The sequence below is a fragment of the Arvicanthis niloticus genome, chromosome 24 (assembly GCF_011762505.2).
Source record: "Arvicanthis niloticus isolate mArvNil1 chromosome 24, mArvNil1.pat.X, whole genome shotgun sequence".
Taxonomy (NCBI): Eukaryota; Metazoa; Chordata; class Mammalia; order Rodentia; family Muridae; genus Arvicanthis; species Arvicanthis niloticus.
In genome coordinates, this window is record NC_133432.1 from 42,911,831 (window position 1) to 42,936,173 (window position 24,343).

General features: G+C 42.7%; 1 protein-coding gene across 4 annotated transcripts in view; it reads right to left on the reverse strand.

The window, feature by feature from the left end:
* Positions 1 to 20,972, reverse strand: part of Pan3 (poly(A) specific ribonuclease subunit PAN3) — a 113,632-nt gene extending 92,660 nt beyond the window's left edge. For 3 of the 4 annotated variants that reach the window (XR_013107212.1, XM_076923908.1, XM_076923907.1), the window contains exons 1-3: positions 16,977 to 20,972; positions 3,938 to 4,059; positions 1,652 to 1,718 (exon numbers count right to left, since the gene is read on the reverse strand). Coding sequence is in view for 3 of the 4 variants with exons in the window: in XM_076923908.1 (XP_076780023.1) it covers positions 1,652 to 1,718; positions 3,938 to 4,059; positions 16,977 to 17,394 (607 nt within the window). In the remaining variant the exon portion in view is untranslated. Of the gene's footprint in view, positions 1 to 1,651; positions 1,719 to 3,937; positions 4,060 to 5,901; positions 6,023 to 16,976 lie in introns of those variants that run through there. The other variant, XM_076923909.1, reaches the window with a different exon arrangement.
* Between the last annotated feature and the right edge of the window lie 3,371 nt (positions 20,973 to 24,343).

Sequence of the window (24,343 nt, forward strand, 5' to 3'; positions counted from 1 at the left end):
CAAGAGATCAGGCTCAGATTAGACAGAACAGCTAGGCTCTCAAACCACCTACTCTATGGACTACTCCACAGTTCTAACTTTATCAACAGACTTCTAACATTCTTGTTTTTACTTTAAAAATGAAAATATTTAATGTTACAAAACAAACAAAATCCAAAGGTTTTATAGGTTCAAAGTGCCAATGATCTACAAACATTAAAACTCTGAATTATTTCCCACTTTACAACTCAGAATTTTTAAAAACACAAGATGTGGAATAAAGTACTTCATTTTCACTTCTGGGCACTAATAAATCTTGTATTTTTTAGTTTTATTATGTATGAGATCCCAAGCCTGTATTAAATGCCCTCACAACACAGTACACAGAGATTTTCACTTAATTTCTCTGCCTTCTTCTACCTGGAGTTTTGTGGTAGAACTGTTTGCTGGAGTTTAAAAGATTAAATATGAAATAAGTAACTGCAAAAAAGAAAAAAGATAAACAGCAAGACAAAATTATTTTATATATATATAAATTTTAGGCATCCAAAGGGGCACAATTTCTTATACATCATTTGGCACCTTGCATAGCATTTAAACAATATGGAATACTAAAAATACAGGAATGCTACAAAAGTACTATCTATCTTGTTTTTTTTTTCTTTATTGATTTTTCAAGACACGGTTTCTCTGTGTAGTCCTGGCTGTCCTGGACGGAGCTCCATAGACCAGGTTGGCCATGAACTCAGAAATTCACCTGATTCTACCTCCCCCACTCTGGGATTAAAAGCATGTACCACCACTGCCTGAGTACAAAGTAGTTTCTAACATTAAATCTAACATTAAAATGTTCCTTTTTTTCTCACTGAAGACTGAAATTCCTAAATAGTATAAAAACTTTATATACAAAAAATACCTATCACAGAAAATAATCAACATGAAAATTTTATTCATTATTAATTCTTAACATTTTACTAATCTATGTTACTAGCATATATGTGTATGTGCTCACTCTGTGTGTGTGTGTAAACACACACACACACACACACACTCACACTCACACATACTTTTAACCAGGGAACACGTTTTAAAATAAAATACAGAAAAATATCTGGAAATATTATAACAAGTTATTTAAATGTTTATATTTTTAAAAATAATTCCACTAAGATCTATCCAAAACAAATGATTCAAAGTACTGACAAAAAAGACAAAAAAAATCTTTTAAAAACTATACACATAGTCCACTAGAGTGTAACACTTCTTGTAAAAGAATAACCATAAGAGCTATGAAAATAAGCTACAAGGTTTAATTCATATTAATCAAGAAGTACCATGATTAAAATTTTTTTTTTAATATTTATTTTATTTATATGAGTACACTGTAGTTGTCTTCAGGCATACCAGAAGAGGGCATCAGATCCTATTACAGATGGTTGTGAGCCATCACGTGGTTGCTGGGAATTGAACTCAGGACCTCTGAGCCATCTCTCCAGCCTGATTAAAATGTTTAATGTAATCTTAATTATTTTATTTATTAACATTAAAAGAAAAATGGGTGACTTAAAATCTTGATTAAATTTTAATTTCTAATTAATACCTGTTAATAGTTTCTAAAATTACCTACTATGATCATACTACTTTCAGAGTCATACACACAATCAAATCTTACCGTGGCCTGTGTATGGCTTGGCACTGTCACTTAGAAGGCTTGGGGAGCTGCTACTACTAGTCATTCTCTGAAAAATAAAATATGAGCATGGAGCCATTGAGGAATGAGGAACGGAGAGCATCCACCAGTAAGACTGACTAGGCCAGGCTATAGCTTCTCTCTTTCCTTTTCAATGATGCAGAAACTGAGCAAGAAGCCGAGTGATCTTTCCTATCACTGACAAACTAACCTTCCCTCCTACCCATGCTAGTACTACTGCTTAGATTACACCTCCAATACAAAGACTCCCAGGAAGCACATCAAATGCTTTCTTACTAGCAAGGTATTTTAAAGAAATGCCATAGGCCTATTCTGAATTACAACTGTGTAACTCACCAGCATGGGCAAGACAAGTGAGTTTTCCTGTGCGTAAGACATAAATTCCAGTACTCATTCAAGAAGGTGGAACATAACTATATGAAGTTAATACATGCTCTAACATCTCTCAATTTGTACTTTCCCTCATACACCTTCTGTTTGCCAAACATATTCTGCTTTTCTACCCTACTGCCTCTATGTCTGATCTACAAGTTCTTTAAAACCAATAAATCTTAAATATAATGCTAACTCAGTCTATGAAAAAGTAATCTAAGAATTTCTCAGCTCTAGCTTAACTCCTGTGATCCCAAACTTAAGTCACTTGGCTTCCTACTCAGTTTCTGCATAATTAAAAAGGGAAGCAGGAGGATAAGTTCTTGAGACAATTTTAATATAAAATTATATATGCGACATGCATGGTAATACATGTGGTGGACCCTAGAACTTGTAGAAGCAGTTGTGAGGTGATCCTAAGTTCAAGGTCATCCATCCTTAGCTATGCAGCAATTTTTGACTAGCCAGAGCTACATAAGACCCTAGCTCAAAATTACTATACATTATAACTGATCACTAAAAACTAAGGCATTCGGGAATGGGAAGAAAGCTCAGTGGCTAATCTCTTACTCACCAAGAGTGAGAGCTTAAAACTGAGTCTCCAGCACCTACGTCAGACATGGCTTAGCTTACTGTAGCCCAACACTGTGGGATGGAGACAGGTGGATCCTGAGTGCACTGGCTGGCCAGCCTAACCACAACAATGAGCTTCTAGTTCAGTGAGAGATCTCATCTCACAGAAGAGGGAAACAACTGGCACAAAGCTCTGGTCTCCGTGTATCCTGCATGGGTATACACACCTGAGCCATACACACACTGCACATACACACGGAGGGAGAGGGGACTCAAGGTCATGACTACGCATGCTTACTTAAAGGCTTACAGTCAAATAACCCAAAAGGAACAGAGTGACACCGAAACAACAGCTTTTCATAATTATGTTAATAATCATTCAAAAAGTGGGAACTTTTTTTTTTTTTTTTTTTTTTTTTTTTTGGTTTTTCGAGACAGGATTTCTCTGTGTAGTCCTGGCTGTCCTGGAATTCACTCTATAGACCAGAAATCTGCCTGCCTCAGCTTCCCAAGTGCTAGGATTAAAGGCATGCGCCACCACTGCCCAGCAAGTGCCGACTTCTTAAAATCAGTCCAGCACTACCAGGAAACCAAAAAGCGAGTGTCTTAGCATCCTATTACAGTCACGGGGACCAGGAAGGCACCACACAAACAAGGAAGGGCATGAGCCTACTCTCACTATTGTGACCAAGTTTTCCAAAAAAGAACATTAAAAACATTTCCAATTTCATTCTAATACTATAAAATTCTTCTTCATCTTTCTACAGAATGTCCTCAGTGTCACGCACAGCTATTATAAAGAGAAAAGTCAGCTGCAAGAAGCAGAATGCATTTCAAAAATGCAAAACGACGTCAATTTCACTCAAGTACTCTGGCTTCAAATTTAAGAGGTTTTAAATTTAATGTAAATTCAGAAATGTGCAGCAGCGGAATCCTGCTAATAGGAAGCAAGCTCAGGGAACTGTTGGCACTGCGGCTGGCTGGCTGAGAAGGCTAACAAGATGTTTGCTGAGTGGAAATGAGATTCTTTTTTCTAACACTGATAGCATATGCATGTATTGTCTATTTAAGGTTTTAAAATTTTACAAGCATTATCAAACTTTAGTTAAATACATATTACACACATGCAACTAATCTCCATCAACCCTCTACATACCCCACTTTCCAAACCCTACCTCAAAAGCTCTGATTCCACCTCTAATGACATCCTGCATTTCACTGTTAAAGTCTCTCACCTCTTAATGTCCACCCTCCCACCCCAACAGCTAGAGAATGGAAGCCCTAGATCCACCTTGACAATACCTGCATCAAGGGATACTTTGTTTCTACAGGGCTTCCAAATCCATTGACTCCAATAAAGCTGGTGCTGAAATAGGAATCTGTGAGACTTGTGTCAGTTAAAGCACCTCCATCCATTCCAGGAACTGAAAGAGAAGGGAAATGCAAGTATTTACAGTTATTTAAAAGAATTAAACATAGATTTTTTTTCTGTTTCTAAATAAATTTCAGAATCCCATAATCTGTCACATGTTTGTTTGTTTACCAGGTCATAACCCAAGATAAGATTAAAATTTACTTGACACTAAAAAGCTGTTTTAAAATATTCATGTCTGCTACCTCCTCCCTGCCTTCAGAAAAAAAAAATTTTTTTTTCCCCAAGACAGGATTCCTCTCTGTAGCCCTGGCTGTCCTCAAACTCAGAGATCTGCCTGCCTCAATCTCCCAAGTGCTGGAGTTAAAGGTGTGTGCCAACGCTGGCCCAGAATGGTATTTTTATATTAATCACCTAGTGGACACACAACATGAAAAAGCCCACACTTGTAGCTTCCTAGTCAAGTTCCTTTCCTTTAATTAAGGGAAGGACAGGACACTCCTAATCACAATCTCTGGAGTAATATAAACACAGACCAGTTTGTCAAGTCACAACCAATCTGAAACAGTCTTACACTACCTTAGAATTCACAGAGAAACTGTGAAGGCCACAAGGGACTGCAGTACAAAAAAAAAGGGGGGGGGGGGCTGGTGTTGTCTCTGAGCTGACTTTAAGGAAGAAATGTAGAAGACAGTCAAACTAGCTGGACCACAAGTACTGGGTAAGATGTTTTCATATTCTCCGAACTCAGCATCCAAGTCTTTCTCCAATGTCTTATGGGTTAAACCATAAACCTGAGCTAATCTGAACAGAGTCACTGAGAAACTTAACAGTCCCCACCTAAAAAATAAACCAAAAAAATCCACAAAGCTAAAGATATAGCTCAGTGATAGACTGCTTGCCTAGCGTGCAGGTAGCCCTGAACTCTATCCCTCAACTGCACAAACCAGGCATGGTGATAGATGCCTATAATCTCAGAACTCCATGAGGGGAAGTTGAAACCTGAAAACCAGGATTCAAAGTCAGAGATACTGCTACAGTTAAGTTTGAGACCAGCTTAGGATACATGATCCTGTCTGGGAAGGAGGGAGGGAGGAAGGGAGGGAGGGAGGGAGGGAGGGAGGGACGGACGGACAAATGGACAAATAGATACACTTAAACAAAAGTAGAAAGTGTAATACATCCACCAAAAATTATACTAAATGTTAACATATCCAGAATTACCATGTAATAATTTAAAATAATTATGACTGATGGGCAGGGTTTATTTAAAATATCCCTGGCATTCCAGGTCTGGCAACACAGGTCTATAATTTCAACTATTTAGGAGGCTGAAGCAGAGGGATCACAAGTTCAAGGCCTACGTAGAACTACAACAGAGTGAGTTCAAGGCCACACTGTGCAACTCAGTGGGATGCTGGTATCATACTCATTCAGTCATGGTGGCTAAGGCCTATAACAGCACTCAAGAGTCTAAGGCAGAAAGCCACCCTGGGCTACATAGTGAGCTTCAGGCCAGTCTGGGCCTGAGACAAGCAAAACAAGCAACCAAACACTAACAAAAATATGCAATTAAAATAAAATGGAGGGCTGAGAACTTGGCAGTAGAGGACTTGCCTAGCCTGAGTGAGGCTGTTGGTTTGCTCCCTAGTATGCATGAATACTCCAGAAAAACAAAACTGGACAGAATGGCACAGCACCTACCCCTATTAAAGTCTGATGCCTTGGGGTCATTATACTCGCCTCTATACTTAAACACAAGCTTAAAGTATCTCTTTTTTAAGGTGGTAGACGACATTGAAGCATGTCCCAGAGTCTTCAGGGACTAATCTATGTAAATCGGAAGAGCAATGACTGGAAGAGTAGAAATACTCTATTAGCATATGGATCTCACCCAGGGCAGCAGCAGTATCAGCAGAGAGGTGCTAGGAGAATTCTCTTCTCAGATCCAGGTGCTCACCATGACAACTCACAGCACAAACAAGATGCCACTTCAAAAAGACTTCTGTTGCTGTGGCAGGGTGGCAGCCCAAGACCCACTGTGAACCACACTCACAAGAAGCTCAAACAAAACTATCACAGGAGGTCACCACAAAACCTGACCAACACAACACTGCAAAGTTACAGGGAGAAAACCAAAACAAAAAAACCCTTCAGGTCAGATCTATGCATCCCTTGGGGGATGCCAAAAATCCAAGAGTCACCAAAGTCTGCAGGAGAGCTTTGGATGTTGGAAAAAGCTGCAGAGTCAGGGCCATCATGCTCAACATGAACCCTGAAAAAATTTGAAGGGGTATAACCATCTGAGGCTGTCTGTGATGTAGCAGCTACAGACTAGGACAGCTTCCATAATCCAGACCTCCAAAGAATGAGAGAGAAGCCGGGACCACTCACAGCAGACAAGTCCAGCAACCACTAGTGAATTTCATACTCTTATTTCCATCAAGCTCTCACCTCCTACACATTCTCCTTCATTAACACCAATGTCAACTGTTCAGGCCAGCTCAACTGTTCTATCCTATCCTAACCTATATCACCTGTTCATCTCTTTCCTCTTTCTCCTCTCTCAAGGAATGCAGACCGGCCTAGTTTACAAGGGCTCTCCGGCTCAGTTTTAAGACAGCACTATTTTACATTACTTGAAAGTCCATCTGAACCTCCCTTCCGTCTGCCTTTGGCCAACACCCATCACCCACTGTTTGTTGCCACTACATTTTACCCTATATACTTATGTGCCCCTCTTCAATTCAAAACTAATCAACAGTCTCACCATTAATTTTAATTGTTTCTTTGATTCACACACTAACTGTGAGAAGCAGAGAAGTCTTTGAGCTCACAGATAAGACACTAGGGATCCAGGAATATTAAACACACAGGGTTGTCCTTCAAAGGGAGGAATGTTCAAGCTGGTTTCTGCCCAAAAGGCTGGGTGGGGATGTGATTAACAGTCTGGTGACCTCCCCCAGACACTTACTAATCTACAGAACCAATCTTTATAGATGTCACATGGAGTCAATCAATAGAACCTATCTTTATAGAAGATGTCACATGTACTTTACAAAGAATTCTAGTGTAGCCATGTCTAAAGTTTATTGTGCACCCAAAATTGAGTTATTTAACACCAGGAAAGTTTTCACCAAACTGTGCTGTAGTTAAATATGCATAAAATAAACTACTTGGGTTCAGACTCGGGAAGTTTGACCTAACATCAGCTGTTGAGTCATATTGAACTGGACCACCTTTTGCCTTCCACAGATTGTTACTCTGCTGGCCATGGTGGTCACAAAAGACCCTCACAACTAACATGTAAATAAGTGACAAAGACTTAACTGAATTGTGTCCTAATGTTTTCTAAACTTTCAGGCAGAGAACTGCAATGTTTGATGAATGCAAACTCTACAAAAAGTGTTGAAGATGCTATATGGTTTATCTTAACTGTTCACAGGAAAATGTTTGAAAACAATCTTAAGATAAAATTTATAATCAAAAGAGAAAGAATTTAGGGGGGAAAAAAGTCTGTATCTGACAGATCTGAGAATGCCTCTGGAGGGAATGGTGCCACCCTCTGTGGGCAGGTTTTCCAACCTCATTAAGGTAGTCAAAGTTATTACCCCCAGACATGCTCAGAGGCCTTTGTTCCAGTTGGGAATGGGTTAACCATTCCAGGGAATTAGCTCCAATGATGGTATGAGCTTAAAATGTGCAAGGCCCTGGGTTTAATACCCAATACCAAAATTACTGAAAAAATGTTAACAAAAAGGATATAGTAGGCATATCATTTTGTTTCCAAGAAAGAGTTGAAAAAATAATTGTTAAGATTTTTTTTCTTCTAAAAAGGAGACAATTCTGTCTCATGGGATTATCATCATCTAAGTTTTCAAAAATATCCATATAATTTGTCTTTTTATAATTATGTACCTGAAGACCTTACCAACAGTCTCCTATAAGAGCTACACTGCTAGTTTTCCAAGCTCTGGTAACAGGGACATTTCCTTACAAACTGCTAATCTACTGCTACATAATCTACTGATCATCACTTAAGGTCCTAGACTAGACATACATTTCAGTGGCAGAACAATGTCTTAGCACATACAAAGATTCTATCCCCGAGCAGGGGGAAAAAGGGGGTAAAACAAACACACGAATGATTTAAATAGGCAACATTTCAAAAAATAATAATACAGGCATACAGTAAAATGTTATGCAGTCATGAAGAAATAGATTTCTATGTAAATGTAGAACAAAATAACAAGCTAAACAATCACATTAGAAAACTGAAAGTTCATTAGGCTTTCTGTATAGATTCCTACTTGTGTGTATGTGGGTGCCAATGTGCACTGAAGGGCAATATAAACATGAATGATAATAGACAAATACAATGTTCATGAATGGATATAAAATAAACTAAAAAAAAAAAAAAAAAAATGACTGTCATCAGGAAAGAGGGCCCTGAGAACTTAGGAGAGAAGGAAACTTTTTCTCTCTTGTACTCTTTATCTTGATTAAATTTTTAGGGTCAGAGCCCTAGATCTTTTGTTAAATTCTTGCCTAGAATGCAGGAAGTCCAGGTTTAATTCCCAATACCACAAAAATCAGGTGTAGAGGGGTACACTACTATAGCCTCAGCACTTAGAAGGTAGAGGTAAGTGGTTCAGAAGTTCTAGGTCTGCTACATAGTAAGTTCCAGACCAGCTTAGGCTACAAGAGACCCTCTCTCCAAAACAAAGAAACAAAATTTTAACTTGTGTATGTTTTACACTTCTAATTCCTAAGCTATCATTCTGATCTTTAAAAGGTAGGCTTTTCTCATTCTGAATATACAGTAAAACTACCTTTAGAACAATAGAAGCAATACTTATTTAAAAAAAAAAAAAAAAAGCAAGAAAGATATACCAAAGAGACATCAAAAAAAAAAAAAAAAAAAAAAAAAAAGAGGGGCCAGGAGTGTAGCTCAGCTGGTACAGTACACTCATGTCATGCAGGGAGCCCTGCTTTCATCCCTGGCACTGCATAATCCAGGCATAGTGAGTGGTACACCCCAGTCACTGTCACCCAGCACTACGGTGGAGAAAACAGGAGGACCAGAAGCTCAAGGTCAGCCTTGGCAACATAACAGCATGAGGTCAGGTGATAACCTGGCTCCAAAGGGGAGGTCTTCTTGTAAAGGACTGTTATCTGCACAGCAATTAACACACACTCAAGGAGCTCAGACCCTCACACCACATACCAAGGCTCAGGTGCTGACCAGTTTTAAGTCAAGAAGGAGAAATTTTAAGAGGAAACAGGAAAGACTTTTGTCTTCTTAAACATAAGTATATTTAAAGCACTGTACTTGGAAAGCTTTTAGGTCATGCTCTGCATACTCCATTCTCCTATTTTACAGGAAAAGAACTATTTTCTGTTTTCTTTCTTTCTTTCTTTTTTTTTTTTTTTTTTTTTTTTTCCGAGACAGGGTTTCTCTGTGTAGTCCTGGAACTCACTCTGTAGACCAGGCTGGCCTCAAACTCAGAAATCCGGCTGCCTCTGCCTCCCAAGTGCAGGGATTAAAGGTGTGCGCCACCACTGCCCGACTCTAGAACTGTATTTTCATATGGACCAAATGAGCAGCCCGTGGTCACAACTGTTTTGTAAGTTATAGCACTAAAAATCAAAATCTTGGGATTCTCCACCCAATACTGACTCCTAACACCAAAAGAACACACAACCACTAGGTTAAGTATTTTATCATCTTGCACTTTGGCTCACTGAACTACTCTCTAAGTAAGACAATAAGGGCTGCAGAAATGCTCCACCTGTAAAGTACCTGCCTGACAAGCATGAAACCCTGAGGCAGGACCCATCGCCCACATAGAGTCAGATGAGGCTATTTGTACCTGTAATCCCAGCACCAAGGAGGAGACAGGTCCAGGTTCAGTTAGAGACCCTAATCAAAGATAAAGTAGAGGACACAAGTCTCCTAACTTCTACAAAAAAAAGGTGCTGCTGCCACCTGTTCTATCTTCACTCCTCAATCCACCTGCAATCCCACACTGATGCTCTTCAGGCAGCCCTACTGTAACTCAGTGGGTTATTTCTCCAAGATGAGAAACACCAGGGCTAAGACATTAAAATTTTGACTAAGGTTACAAAAGCTAGTAAGGAAGCCATTTGCCATACATCTTACTTCCAAGCCTTCACTGTTAACTAGATCAGCAGAAATGAAAAGGAATTATGTTTTGATAAAACAAACAGATCTTCTGGATTTCCAATAAAAATCATGCATACACTGACAGATCTTGGCTACTGAAGCTTGAGTACCCTCGAGAGTAAAGCCATCTTGAAAATTAGCTACTTGAAAATATAATCCCATCAATAATTTATTTAAACAAAAACCACATTTAAAACAACTAACTCCAACAGAAACATGACTATGAAAAAACAAGTGCCTTTAAATTACATCATCCTAACACCCTGACTGTCAGAACATGCTATTATCAATTATCACACTGTCAGGTCAGCAGAGCCAGAGCGGAGAGCCTTCCTACACGACAGAAAAACAACAAACAAAAGCTACTTCCCTGAAAAGGGCGAGACATCATGGCAACTTAATATACTAAAGCCTTCCCTGCTCACTCTTGAAAAGCCTTTGAAGTAAGGGTAAATTTTTCCCTCACACTAACTTCCTAAGTTATTTTTATCCTGTCTGAAACAGTAACGAAATATTCCACTAAAGTGAAATACTAAAGATCCATGTGACTTAAGTCACATCAGATAAGGAGCCAGGCAAAATGGAGAAAGTCTTGTCTCATCAACTAGCCTATAGTCCACACAAGATAGCCATGCACTTTTAAAAAAACTCTGTAGTTCCCTATTATATCTTGTGATATTATCAGTGTTGACTAATTCAATTAATCAATATAGACATTTTAAAAACCAGTATTATGCCATACATTCTAACCAGCAGAATAGCTGCACTTACAAGAGAGACAGACGATGCCAAACTCTGAAGAGAATGTAGAATGACCAAACTCATAAACTTCCCAAGAGAAAGGCAGCATGGGTCACTGAAGCTGAAGAGATGCACCCTACTGTACCTACCAATCCCACCCCTAGTTAACTAAGCAAGGCACTCTCCAAAATACATCTATCACTCTTGTTATAATTAGATTTTCAGTTTTATGTGTATCTATGTACATGTGTATAAAAGGTGACAGAGAGGTGGGAAATGGGCATGAAATCCCCTGGAGCTGGAGTTCCAGGTAGTTGGAAGCTGCAGGCAAAGGCATGAGTACTGGAAACTGAACTCCAGTCACCGAGAAGATCAAGTGTTCCTAACCACTAAGCCATCTCTCCAGCCCACATACATAACTGTTTTTCTTCTCAGAAAAAAAAAAAAAAAAGAAAGAAACTATCCAAGTGCCCACTAACAGTATTAGAAAACAGATGATGCATTTGTATAGTGTAACCATATTCAGAAATGAGCTAAGAAGCTCTTCCTACACAAAAGCAAGCAGCTCACCCATCCTGTTACCATGTCAAAAACTGGCCAACTTCTGTCCCTGCCAGAAGAAAGCTGCAAAAGAACGATGAACTAAGCTATCTGGCAGAAGTTTCTACAAAAACTACAAAGGAACTGCATAACTGTCTTTTACTGCACACAAGGTCTGAAAACAGAAAACAAAGAGAGAATGTGCAATTAAAGAGGAGCTAAACAACAGGATTTCGGAAACCTGTAGCCTCACCACGTGAAAGCATGAAGAGGAACTTTCAGGAGAGAGTCACCTTTCTACTCAGCACCCCGCTGCACCAGCAACTACTCCACTGAGCAACACTGGCCAGCCACGCCTCCTTGTTTAATGAGCAGCAGCTAAGGCTGACACACCTAACTGCTGAGTACTTTAAACAGGATACCTGACATACACGCAGGCACACTCATACCAACCCAAGGCTCTGGGAATGTTGGGGAAAGGCAGAAAGAATGTAAATCTAAGAGCTGGAGGCTAGGGACAACACTGTTGAAACGCTTTGTCTTCTGGACATGACACAGCCATGGAACTCTTGAACTCATTACCTGCACAAGATGGAACCTGTCAACATTCCAGCATCAGCTGGGGAAGAGTTCATGAGACCCCCAAGCCAAGGAGCTGCTGGGGGAGCAGAAGTCATTTTTCTTCAGAGGTACAGCCACTGGCAAACTGCCCATGCTCCAGTAAATAATCCCTAGGCAGCCCTACTGTAACTCAGTGGGTTATTTCTTAAAAAGCTAAAAAGGCCTAAAAGTCAGAGGGGAACATGCCAGGAAGAAGTGTCCCAAAGGAAACAGAGTTAAAAAAATGTATCTGGGAAATACATTATAATCACATATGAAGCTGTCAAAAGAATAAAGAATTAATAGGAAGAAAACAAGAGGGCTGGGTGGGGTCACAATGACACTTGAAAATGACACTTAGGGTATTTACAGATATCTGACATTACTGTTCTATCCCAGGACTGACCCAGAAGTCTAAGAAAGCAAAATTGTCTGGGCACCCAGGCCAGATTGCCCTTTCAGGTTGGTTGCCAAATCACCTCAGGACTCTTCTCTGCTCCCAGCAGCTACTGTTCAAGCAAAGCCAAGTCCAGGAAGCACGACCCACAGAAGGAAATGGATACAGGATGTAAGCCACTGACTCTGTCATACAATGTAAAATCTAAGGGGCCTTGACAAACACACAACTCTATTTCAAAGAGTCTCCTGACAGCCTAGGGGCCTCACAGTGGATTAGAGCCACACATTCACAGCCCCTTCTCAGACAATACCAACCTCTTAACATGACAAAACTGTAAAGTCACCAGTGTCCAAGTAAAAATGGAAAAAGCCAACGTAAGAGATTTAAAAAGTGAGTGCATAAAAGCCACAGGGAGAGGGCAGCCTGAGGCTCTGGGGTCCAACTCCCAACCCAGGATGAGCACAGGCTTTAAATTCTCCACTAGATCATGTACTTGCTTGAGACAAAACAAAACAAAACAAAACAAAAACCACATTTTACACCCCCTACCCCTGAACCCTGGAAACGTAACAATTTCACACTCAGAGATAAGGAGGAATATGCCTCAGAAATCATCCTTCACCTATCTGATTTAGATGCGGCTCTGTACTTTGCAGGAACATCTGTTTAAGCTGATAATGGAAGGAGTTAACAGTCTTGTGACTACTGAGATGGAAGGAATGTATTGGGCATTGTGAGGACAGCATTTGAGAGTTCAGAAGCCAAATGCTTCCATTTCAATGTGACCCCTACCCCCAGAGTCTAAGTGCTAAAAACTAAATCCCCAGTGTAACAGAGGTAGAAAGCAAGGCCTAGTAAGAAGTGATGCTACCGGGTGATAAACCCCAGCATTCAGGAGGCAGGGGCAGATCTGTCTTCAGAGAAGAGTTCCAGGACAGCCAGGGTTACACAGAGAGAAAACAAACAAACAAAGAGGTGATTCTATCACAAGGTGTTCTCTCTCATGAATGGACTGATTTTGCTGAAAGACTGGAATAGTTATCTCAAGATCAGACTTACAACAGAAGCAGTCTGGACACTCTTGCTCTCTCACACTACACTCCTGTTCTTTCTGCTGAGGATGGTACCACATGAAGGCCTCTCCATACAGGCCACTACTTTCATGCTGGACTTTTCAACCTCCAAAACAGAGATACAATTCTTTTACTTTTGGTTTCCTGTGGCCCAGTAAGCCCCTAACTCTTATGTGACAAAGGATGACCCTGAACTTTCTGATCCTTGTGCCTCCATCTACCAAGTGCTGGAATTATAGGATAGCAATTATTTTTTTCTTTTTAAATACATATTTACTTATTGGGGAATGCAGTTAGTCTAAAATCAGAGGACTTGCAAGAGTTGGTTCTTTCCTTCTACCATGTGGGTCCTGAGGATTGAACTCAAGTTATAAGGTTTGAGAAATGCCTTTACCTTCAAAAGCCATCTTGCCAGACCCTGAAATTTTTTTTTTTTAATTGTTCAATCTGTGTTTTTCTGTTATAGCAACACAAAACTAGACTATGATTTTAGTTTAAACAGGAACTTCAACTAAAAGCCTAAAAGTATATACACATGAACATACAATTCTACAGAGGCCAGACAGAGGAGCATGAAATCTATCAAGTAGCAATCCTACTATAATCTCTTGCTAACAAGAGACTGCCAAGTTACATTTAAAGATTCACCTGAAGAATACTCTAATATCAGATCAGCAACTAACACAATCCAGATGTTTCTAAATGGCAATATTTAAAAGTAGATAAATGAGTTGTCTATTTTAATTTCCTTGAACACTTAGTTGAAGGCTATCTTAAGAGGCTATTTGAGAACAGATTGGACAACTAAGTGTACAAATTCAGAACAGCCATTAACTGAAGCCTATCATGGTAGAAAGGCCAGAGAAAGGAGGATGGTGGCCTATCACGTTAAAGAAATGTCACAAGGCCAGAGTGAGTGACACATGCCTTTATTCCCTGCACTGGGGAGGCAGAGAAGGCAGATTTCTGAGTTGCAGGACAGTCAATGCTACACATTAAGACCCTGTCTCAAAAAACAGAACAAACCAAAGAAGAGCCACAAGATCCCAGCTACCTGATCAGAGACATTCAACGACAGTTATCTCAACGTCCCTAGCATTAACTGCCTACCTTCTAACTGAAGACTGTATCTCAGGAGCCTTCAGTTCCTCAGATAAGGACTGCACCCTAGGAGAGGCACACCTACGGTTTGCTCCACCTTACATAGCTTCTTCAGCTCCTCCCTTCCTTCACTTGCTTCTATCCTATCTTTCCAGTTCTTGTGTCCAACTAAGACCTTAAGGACCAGCACTTTTAAGTGACCTCGTTAGGAAGGCAGTTGCTGTGTTGGTTAATTTTTGTCAACTTGACACAAAGCAGTCACACAGGCAAGGAAAAACTACCTCTAGTAAACTGGCCTGTGGACATTTCTGTAAGGCATTTTCTTGACTGCTAACTGATGGAGGAGGGCCAAGTGCATTACCAGAGGTACCACCCCTAGACAGATAGACCTGGGCTTAAGAAAGGTAGCTGAGCAAGCCAGAGAGACACTATGTAGCCTTCTTCCTTGGGCTCTGCTTCTGTTGCTGCCTCCAGGTTCATATCTTGAGCTTGTGTGTGGATTCCCTCAATAATGAATTCTTTTTTTGTTTGTTTGTTTTGTTTTGTTTGTTTTTCGAGACAGGATTTCTCTGTGTAGCCCTGGCTGTCCTGGAACTCACTCTGTAGACCAGGCTGGCCTCGAACTCAGAAATCTGCCTGCCTCTGCCTCCCAAGTGCTGGGATTAAAGGCGTGCACCACCACTGCCCAGCTCAATAATGAATTCTAATATATAATAAACCCTCCCTTCTCCCCAAGCTGCTTTTGGTTATGGTGTTTTAAAACAGCAACAAAAAGCAAACTTGGGATAGATACTGTTCTTTTTCATTCCTTACCAATCAAACATTTTCCTTAAATTAACTGGAACTACAACTTCATTTCATAAAATTTACCTAGAACAAAAAAGCTCCACTGGGCATGATGGCAAACCTATAATCCTAGCTCATGAGGCCAGGCAAAGGCAGGGGATCTCCAGTTCCAGACAAGTGTGGGCTACAGAGGGAAACCCTGAAAAAAGAAACAGAGAAGAGGAAGGGAACAAAGACAAAACTTGCTTGTTAAGCCATAGTAGTTACAGTGCCTACTGTCAAGCCTGACCACCTGAGTCCCAGCTTCAGGACCCACACTGTAGGAGGCAAATGACTCCCCAAAACTGTCTTACCTCTACATCCATGCTATGTGGGAGCACACTGACAATGACACACACACAACACACACACACGGAATTTTTAAAAAACTAACAGCTACATCCCGCCAGTAAAATAACTTCTTTATACCAATATAAGCTCCGGTAAACAGAGACAAAAAGAAAAAGGAAAAAAAAAAAAGCTTTTAAAAATAAATCACCCTGGTAAGTAGTAAACCACTTTATCAGGTTGGTTGTGTTAAAGACAGATTATTCTGAAGTCCAAGTTAACCTATCAAGTTATTACAAGATCTAAAACTAGAGGAAATCAGGTACCTAATTCTAACGTTCAAATCATTCACAGTAATAGCAAACTTAACTAAAAAGCTATAACATACACAGCCCTAAATTATTCTCACGAAAGCCTTCGGAGTGCGAGACGCTCTTGAGGCACAGTGCTGAGAAAGTTCACTCAATACGATGTCGTGGGAAAGACAAGATCCCTACAGACACTCAGTTCACTTACTCTAGCTTTCCAGAAGACTACCAGACTGCAGGTCTTGGGAAATTCCTAGTCTAAGCTCTCTATTAAGCCTGTGCTCACTCTAAAACAAAACAGATCTTCTTACACCTCTCCTCCCCGAACCCCCACCCCGAACCCCGGACATCCTTTAGAAGGCGTTCCCAGCCCGGAAAACCATCTACAAAACTTTTTTTTTTTTTCCCCCCCGTCCTTTTCACAAAGCCAATATGCCTTAGGCCCGCCCCTCACCTCCCGCCTCCTACCCACGTACACACCCACTAGCGAACTTCAACGTTAGGCAGACCGCACTCCAGACGAGCACGCACCGACACATGTGCTCACAAACCCAGCCCCTTACACACACACACACACACACACACACGCACACCCGGAAACGACACCCCCTTACTTACACTCCGCAGCCCATCCCCCCTCCTCCCCGCACCCACTCCCAGCGCCCCCCAACCCTGATCACCAAGACCATCCATCCACCCGCGCTCCTCGGAACCCGCCTCCCCAGCTCCGGGCTTTGCCCTGAGCGGCGGAGAGAGGAAACAGGAAGAAGGAAGGAGGGCTACGCAGGGCCTAGGCCTCTGCCGCAGCCCGGAGGTGAGGGGAAGCGGGCAGGCTCAGGCCTCCTCCCCGCGCCCGGCCCGGCCCGGCCCGCCCGTAGCGCTCCACCCTGCCCGGGCCTCACTCACTCGCCACCCGCGGTCCATCGAGTCCGCCGCCCGCTGTCGCCGCCCCCGGGACGCCCAGCTCCGGCTTCTTGGATCCCGCGGGCGGCCCCGCTCCCCCGCCCGGGAGCGCTCCGGGAGGAAAGCCGGCCCCCGACGCGGCCGCCAGCGCCAGCGGGACGCTGTTGCTATGGAGGCCGAGCCCCGGGACGGCGCAGGAGGCCGGGTCCTCGTGCAGGAACTGACACTCCTCTCCGTAGAAGCACGTCTTGTCCTTGGCGTAGTAGCGGCAGTACTTGAGCTTCACGCCCGCAGCCGGGCCGCCGGGGACGCTCCCGACGCCCGACGAGGCCGCGACCGCGACCGCCACGGCCGCCGCCAGCGAGGACGACGACGGGGAGGCGGCGGCCGAGGGAGGCGGAAGGCCGCCGCCACTGTTCATGGCCACGCCGCAGCCGCGTCCCCCGCCGCCGCCACCATAGACGAGGGCGGGAAGGAGCCGCCGCCGGAGCCGGATGGAAGCCGGGCGGGCGGGTTGGGCCCGCGGAGGGAGCCGGAGCCGGAGCCGCCCGGGGAGGGGGAGGGGCGGGCGGCGAGTAGGGATTCTCCCTCTCCCTCGCCGCTGTCCTTAAAGGGGCCGCGCGGGACGCCGCGGTGGGCGCGCGGCCGGGGCTGCAGGGGACCCTGAGGCGGCGGCGACCGGAAGCTGTGGGGAAAAGGCCCGGCGGAGGGAAGCCGGTTTTGATTTGAAACTCTGCCTCCGCTCGTCGTCGCCCGCTTCGGTTCCTCCGACTTGTTTATTCCATTTTCCTCTTCCTGAGACGGTCGCCGCCTCTGCGCCTGCGCGCGGGGCGCGGGGCCTTATGGGTAGAGGCCTGGCTGAGGGTGGCAGGCGTGGTCCCCCCGGGGTGGGGGGTGGGGGGGGCGGCGTCCGCGAGCTGACCGGAGGCGGTTGGTTCAGCTGAAGCCCTTCCGTGGCCTTCCCACGTTGTCGCGGGTCGGGTGCTGAAGGTCTCACGAGACAGGATACCCCTTTAGAGTCGCCTCCTTGAGCCGGATGGTCGTCAGCTTGGGAGTGAAAACACAAAATGACAGTCCGTCACTGGCCCTTTGAGGGGGACGCGGCCCAACCTCGCTCCCTGGAGAGTAGTTTTTGGTTCCGTTTGTCATAGTCCTCTCTCTTTCCCTTTGCTCCACCACCCCTCTAGCCTTTTTTTTTTTAATCCTCCCCCTCGAAGGTGATGGACTACTGGCCAGATAGCCTTAGCTTCTGGGCTCTTTGTCAAAAAATGGAGCCAGAACCGTTGATGTCAACAACACCCCCGCCTAGAACAGCACCTGTTTCCTCTGCTTTCCTGGCCCTTGAATTTTTTCTGAACAGTAAGGTGCCACCTGGGACAGTGCTGCCTAGGCAGCATGCAAAGACCCAATTCCAAATGTGCCAGAATGTTTATCTACTCTGCATTCGAAATTCACTTTTTTTTTTAAAGTTTTCCCTTCATTGATTAACAATTTGCTCCATTGTTTTTGTTTGTTTTTTTTTTAAGGGGAGGGGGCAGGCATTAAGACAATTGAAGAACCGCAGTGAGTGAAAAATGGATTTTACGGTGTTTTAGACATCTCTGCAAGATTTTCTCAAAAGGCAAATAGCTGTTGTGAAAAGGATGGATGTGAGCAGTATGTAAGGAATTGTGGCAACCCGACGAAGTCGCAGAAGAATATACAAAGTACCACACTGCAGAAAGGGTGAGACGCGTGCTGTAGATGACAGTCTGGGAAGCCTAGTGATGGTGCCTAGTGATGGTAAATTCTAAACCGGTGTCTTTGTGTGAACACAGTTTTCACTCATTTAAATACCCAGCAAGCATTTGTTAATGTTCGCTACATGTTCCAGGAACTGGAAAGGAGCTGGGGGTGCAAAAGTGAACAAGATGCAGTCATACCTGAATTCACAGGGCTTGTTTCTCCTCTGGCTAATGAGGCATAAGGTGTGAATTAGTGCCTAATGCCAACATAGCACATCAGCTGTTAGAGAAGATTGAAAGCCGTTGGCTGCCTAGAGAACTGATAGGCCAGCAGGAGATTTAAGCATCCTTGAATTTAGACCTGCCTTTGAAACCTGGTTGCTTCTCTGTGCCTCCTTTGTACGTTTGAGATAAAGAGTATCAGCTTCATAGTAAGTGAACTGGTCCATGTGTGTCCTGTGTTTGGGAGGAATTCGATAGGGTTTAGCAATTGCTTTTTATTGCTACTAGGTGTGTAGAGAAAGAGTATTCTAGACAAAGCAAACAGCTTGTGAAAGAGGCCTCCAGATGAAACAGGTCGAGTTTTAGAAGTATGCTGATTACAGAGTTCACAGAAGTGCTTTTCAGGTGGTATTAAGGGATTGGACTTTTTCTGGAAAGCAATTAGAAATTTTTACAAGGTTTCAAAATGCTAAGTAGCAACATTCACATTTCCTTTAAGAAGAAAAAAATCCCCATAAGAACCCTGAAAATCAAGAAAAGAAAGGCAAATTGTCCCTGTGCAGGGGAAGGCCTGAAATTGCCCAAAGTTTATTCATTCCAATCCAGGGCGCCTACCTAGTGACATGTGTTCTGTTTGTATTGTGTGCTTCATTGTTGTTAAATAAATAAGACTTGATGAGGAAGGTGGTGTTTCTAGTGACACAATCAGAGCTGGATAAACTTAAACTACATTCAACATATTGTTCAAACTAACCTTAAATGAGAATCAGCGTTGCATTACATACCAAGCAAGATCTATGCTAGGCTCTGAAATAATCCTTAGACCTGGCCTAAGGATGGTTCAGTCAGGAAAACACTTGCCTTGCAATTTAAAGAACTGAGTTCTATTACCCAGAACCCAAGTAAAAATTGCTAGGTATGGTGGGTGTGCTCATAACAGCAGTCCTGGGAAGGAAGAGGCAGAAGAGTCATCTTGCTAGCTGGTCAGCCAATCTAGCCAAGTGAGAGACCCTATCTCAAAAAAGGTAGACAGCCTTTCAAGGGTGACACTTGAATTTGTCCTCAGACTTTCACATGTACCCTGCACACAAATGTACATATACACACGTAAATATGCACATACATTCATAAAAAAGTTTATAAATATAAAAATAAGATGTGTAAGATGAGCCTCAGAAGTTAGCAGGTAGTCGTTGGGAGTCGCAATATTAAAGGTTGTCATCCCTCAGTACTTAACAAAATTATATTAAACTCTTCAGAACAAATTAGAGGAAAGTAGACTGAGATACTCAAGCAGCTTCAGTGGTCTCAGATTAGTCATATTCAAATGTTGATCCAGTTAGCCCTGGAAGTCCTTGAATATGCATAGGGTGTCAAGGATGATACATGTCCAAATACCCTGTCCTTCACTAATGAGTCAGAATTAAGTTGGAGGAATGGGAGTACTTTAACATATCACTGATAGCATACTCCCCCTACACCCTGAAAGTAAATGAGCTATAATTTCCTTATCTTGTAAAAGTAGCAGTTTAAAAATACTACTGTTCTTCTAAACAGATAAACACCAAGAAGGTAGCTAAGTTGTATATTCTAGTGTACTCATTGCAGTATTACTCAAGAAAGCCAACAAAGAAAGTTGCGAATAACCCAAACTGTAAACACAAGGAATATTATGCAGCTATAAAAATAGCCATGAAAACTTGCATTTGTGATGCTATGGTTATTAAACATGATACAACATCATATATGCTTCATAAGTGATGAGTTTAAAAATAATAGAATAAGGATCAAAATCATTGCTTTCAAACATTAGCCATAGTTTTAGTAAGTTGATAGCATACATAGATTTTGCCATTTCTCTTGCTTTTCTTTGTCTGGTCAGCACATATTTTGTAATAGGAAAATAAGCATTAAGATTTGTTATGCTGGGCGGTGGTGGCGCACGCCTTTAATCCCAGCATTTGGGAGGCAGAGGCAGGTGGATTTCTGAGTTCGAGGCCAGCCTGGTCTACAAAGTGAGTTCCAGGACAGCTAAGGCAATACAGAGAAACCCTGACTCAAAAAACCAAAAAAAAAAAAAAAAAAAAAAAAAAAAAAAAATTTTTTTTTAATTAGAGAAACAGGGTCTGTCTGGCCTGGAACTCACTGGGTAAAACTTGGCTCTGAGAGGCTGGTTTGCCTCTGCCCTCCAGATGCTTAGGATTGAAGGTGAACACCACCACTCCCCACCAAGACTTGTTGTCTTTCAATTCTGAGAAGTGGGTATGTTATATTCATTAAATTATTCTCTATTCTAGGTCCAAATAAATTAATTAGAAACAATTGAACACTTGTTGGCCATTTCTTTCCACATTTTCACTATTTTTTTTTTTTTGTCAAAGACTGGTTCAACAGACTATTAATTTGTACGATTTTTTTTTTTTTTTTTTTTTTTTTTTTTTTTTTTTTTTTGCTAACCTTGGGAAGGTTTGAGAAATAGTCTTTTTTAGAACCTTGACTGTGTTGACATTAACACTGAGGTAGGACATACTACGCATGTGCCAGGTTTCCAACTGACACTTCCTGCCAGCTTGTGTGAGGTTAGTGGTGCCAGACTGTGCTTCCAACCAAAAGCACGTTCTCATGCTCCCAGTGAAATGGATTTTAAAACACGTTCACATTCCACAGTGCCCTCAGCCTTTGCCTTCTTCCAAATGCTTTCACAGAATAAAAACTAAAGCTTCTCCCCTTACAATGGTTACTCAGGACCTGGTTACTCCCTCTAAGCATCTTCTTTCTTCTTGTTTTTTGTCTTAAGTATACAAGTCATTCTTAAGACATCAGTTTCTTCCTATGAGCTTTTTGTGAATGGGTTGCTTTGGAGGCCAGCTTGACACCATACACGAATGGGATCTATAGAATACCTGTACCCTCTATCATCTGGGCTGTCGGTGCTACAAAACACTTGGGAGAGGCAGCTGTCTGGGTACTGACTGGATTCAAGGTCTTGCCCATACTAAGCATGTTTCTCCTGAGCTATCCTTTTGTGTTCTAGAAAAACATTCCCAAAGATAGACATAATAACTTTTATATGAAGAATTGTTTATAATAATGCCCCAGTTTGCTGGTTGGTTGGTTGGTTGGTTAAGACAGGGTTTCTCTGTGTAGATCTGCCTGTTCTGGAACTCACTCTGTAGATCAGGCTGACCCCAAACTTACAGGGAGAGGCCTCTGCCTCCCTGATTGCTGAGATTAAAGGAGTATGCTACCACCACCTGGTCCTAGGTTGCTTTCTGTTGTAGCAACACCCTGACCAAAAGCCAGATGGGGAAGAGAGTAATGTCAGTTATAAGTTATGACCCATGTTAGGGAAGTTAGGGCAGGAACCGAAGCTGAGGCCTTGGAGAAACACTGCGCACTGTCTTTCTTGCTTCCCCTAACTGCCTCAGCCTGCTTTCTTATGCCACTCAAGACCACCAGCCTGGGATGGCAGTTTCACAGTGCCATCAATCATTAATCAAAAAAAAACCCAACCCACAGGGCAGTCTAACAGAGACAATTCCTCAGCTGAGATCCCCTTTTCACAGACAAGCCTGGGAAGAATGCCTACCTAAAAGAGTTGTTTGGATCTGTGCGCTCTGTTACCTGATCCAAAGTAAAGCCCCGTCATAGGGTTGCTGTTGCTGTAAGAGACCTTGACCATTGCAATTCTTATAAAGGAAAACATTTAATTGGGGCTGGCTTATAGTTGAGAAGTTTAGTCCATTGTCATCATGGTGGGAAGCATGGTGGCACACAGGTAGACTTGGTGCTGGAGAGGAGCTGAAAGTTCTACATCTATATCAGCAGAGTGACACTGGACCTGGCTTGGGCATCTGAAACCTCAAAGCCACACACTTCCTCCAACAAGGCCACACCTCCTATATCTTTGCTCCCTGTGGGCTCATGGAGTCCATTTTCACTCAGACCATCACAAGCACTTGGATTTAAATCCAGGTCTGGAAACCCCATCCTCAGCTTTTTCTGATGAGGCAGTCAACTTGAGATTTAGGTCTTTTCAGTTTGAGGATTTGGGGGAGGGGGTTGTTTTGTTTTTTAAGATCTATTTAGTTTTGTGTGTGTGTGTGTGTGTGCGTGCATGCGTGCGTGCATGCACATGTACCTATCATAGTGCTCTTGTGGAGGTCAGAAAACAACTTAATGAAATAGGCCTATGTTTCTTTCCCTTGTATTCTCTGTTCATTTATCACTCCAATGTAGTGTGCTTCTTTTTAACTTACTGGGTTCTTAGCAACTGTCAATCTTGTTTTAAAACTTTTTCATGTGACCTAGAAGCAAAACCTTCCTATTTGTAGCAGTTATACTATCAGTTACACTATCACAGTGAAAGGGTTTTTTGTGTGTTTTTATTAACATATATTGTCATTACATCAAGTTTTTGTATGACAATCATACTCCGTGACCTTCCGTTGTTACAGTCCCACTGATCCTCCTCTTCTTTCCAACCCCCCTCCCTCCTACTTTGACATCTAATCTGCCAGTTGTTTTGTTTGTGACCCAGTGAGTTTAATTAGGAGCGCGGATGAAGGTTGTCTACAGGAGCATGGCTACCCAGTCTGCTATCAGCCCAGTAGGAGGGTTCCAAGGGAAGGGGAAAGGACACGAGCAGGGGAGCTTCTGGTGGTGAAAGCTTCATGAAAATGTTCTCTCCTCAGGCAATGTTAACAGCTCTTGTGACAGATGCGCTCAGACAATGGAATAATTCTCACACACCTTTAATTCCTTCTGGATAGGATCTGATACACAGTTTTGGGGTGGGTTAGATCTGACAGCAGGTGCTTCCTTCCTATTGGCTTGGCCTGAGATGCCTCATCTACATGAGGAGATTCTTGTGGGCACTGCACCTACATGACTGATGGCCACAATTCTCTCTATGGGGGGGTGTGGCTATGTGACAGGGGCCTGGAGATGGGAGCAGTCGGAGATCCTACCTTCTCTTCTGGGTTTCTGGGGCTTCAAGTCCTAGCTTGCCCTTACCAGGCTTCCCCTCATGGTCCACCGCCCCACAACCTGTGCCATCCACCATTTAACTGTACGGGGCCCCGTGAGCACCTTTGCATACTATGACTGGGTACTGACAAGCCAGATTGTATATAGGTGATCTGAGTTACTATGGGTACCAAGTCAGCCTTCCATACTGTGACCTTCAGAGAGACAGCCTTCTCTAGCTTTGGAGGGGGTGATAGGGATACCAAGTGTAAGCTTCTACAGTGGCCATAAAGTTCTGTAGTTGCCCACTGTCTTAGGGTTGTACTGCTATAAACAGACACCATGACCAAGATAACTTGGGGCTGGCTTACAGATTCAGAGGTTCAGTCCATTATCATCAAGGCAGGAGCATGGCAGCATCCAGGCAGGCATGGTGCAGGAGGAGCTGAGAGTTCT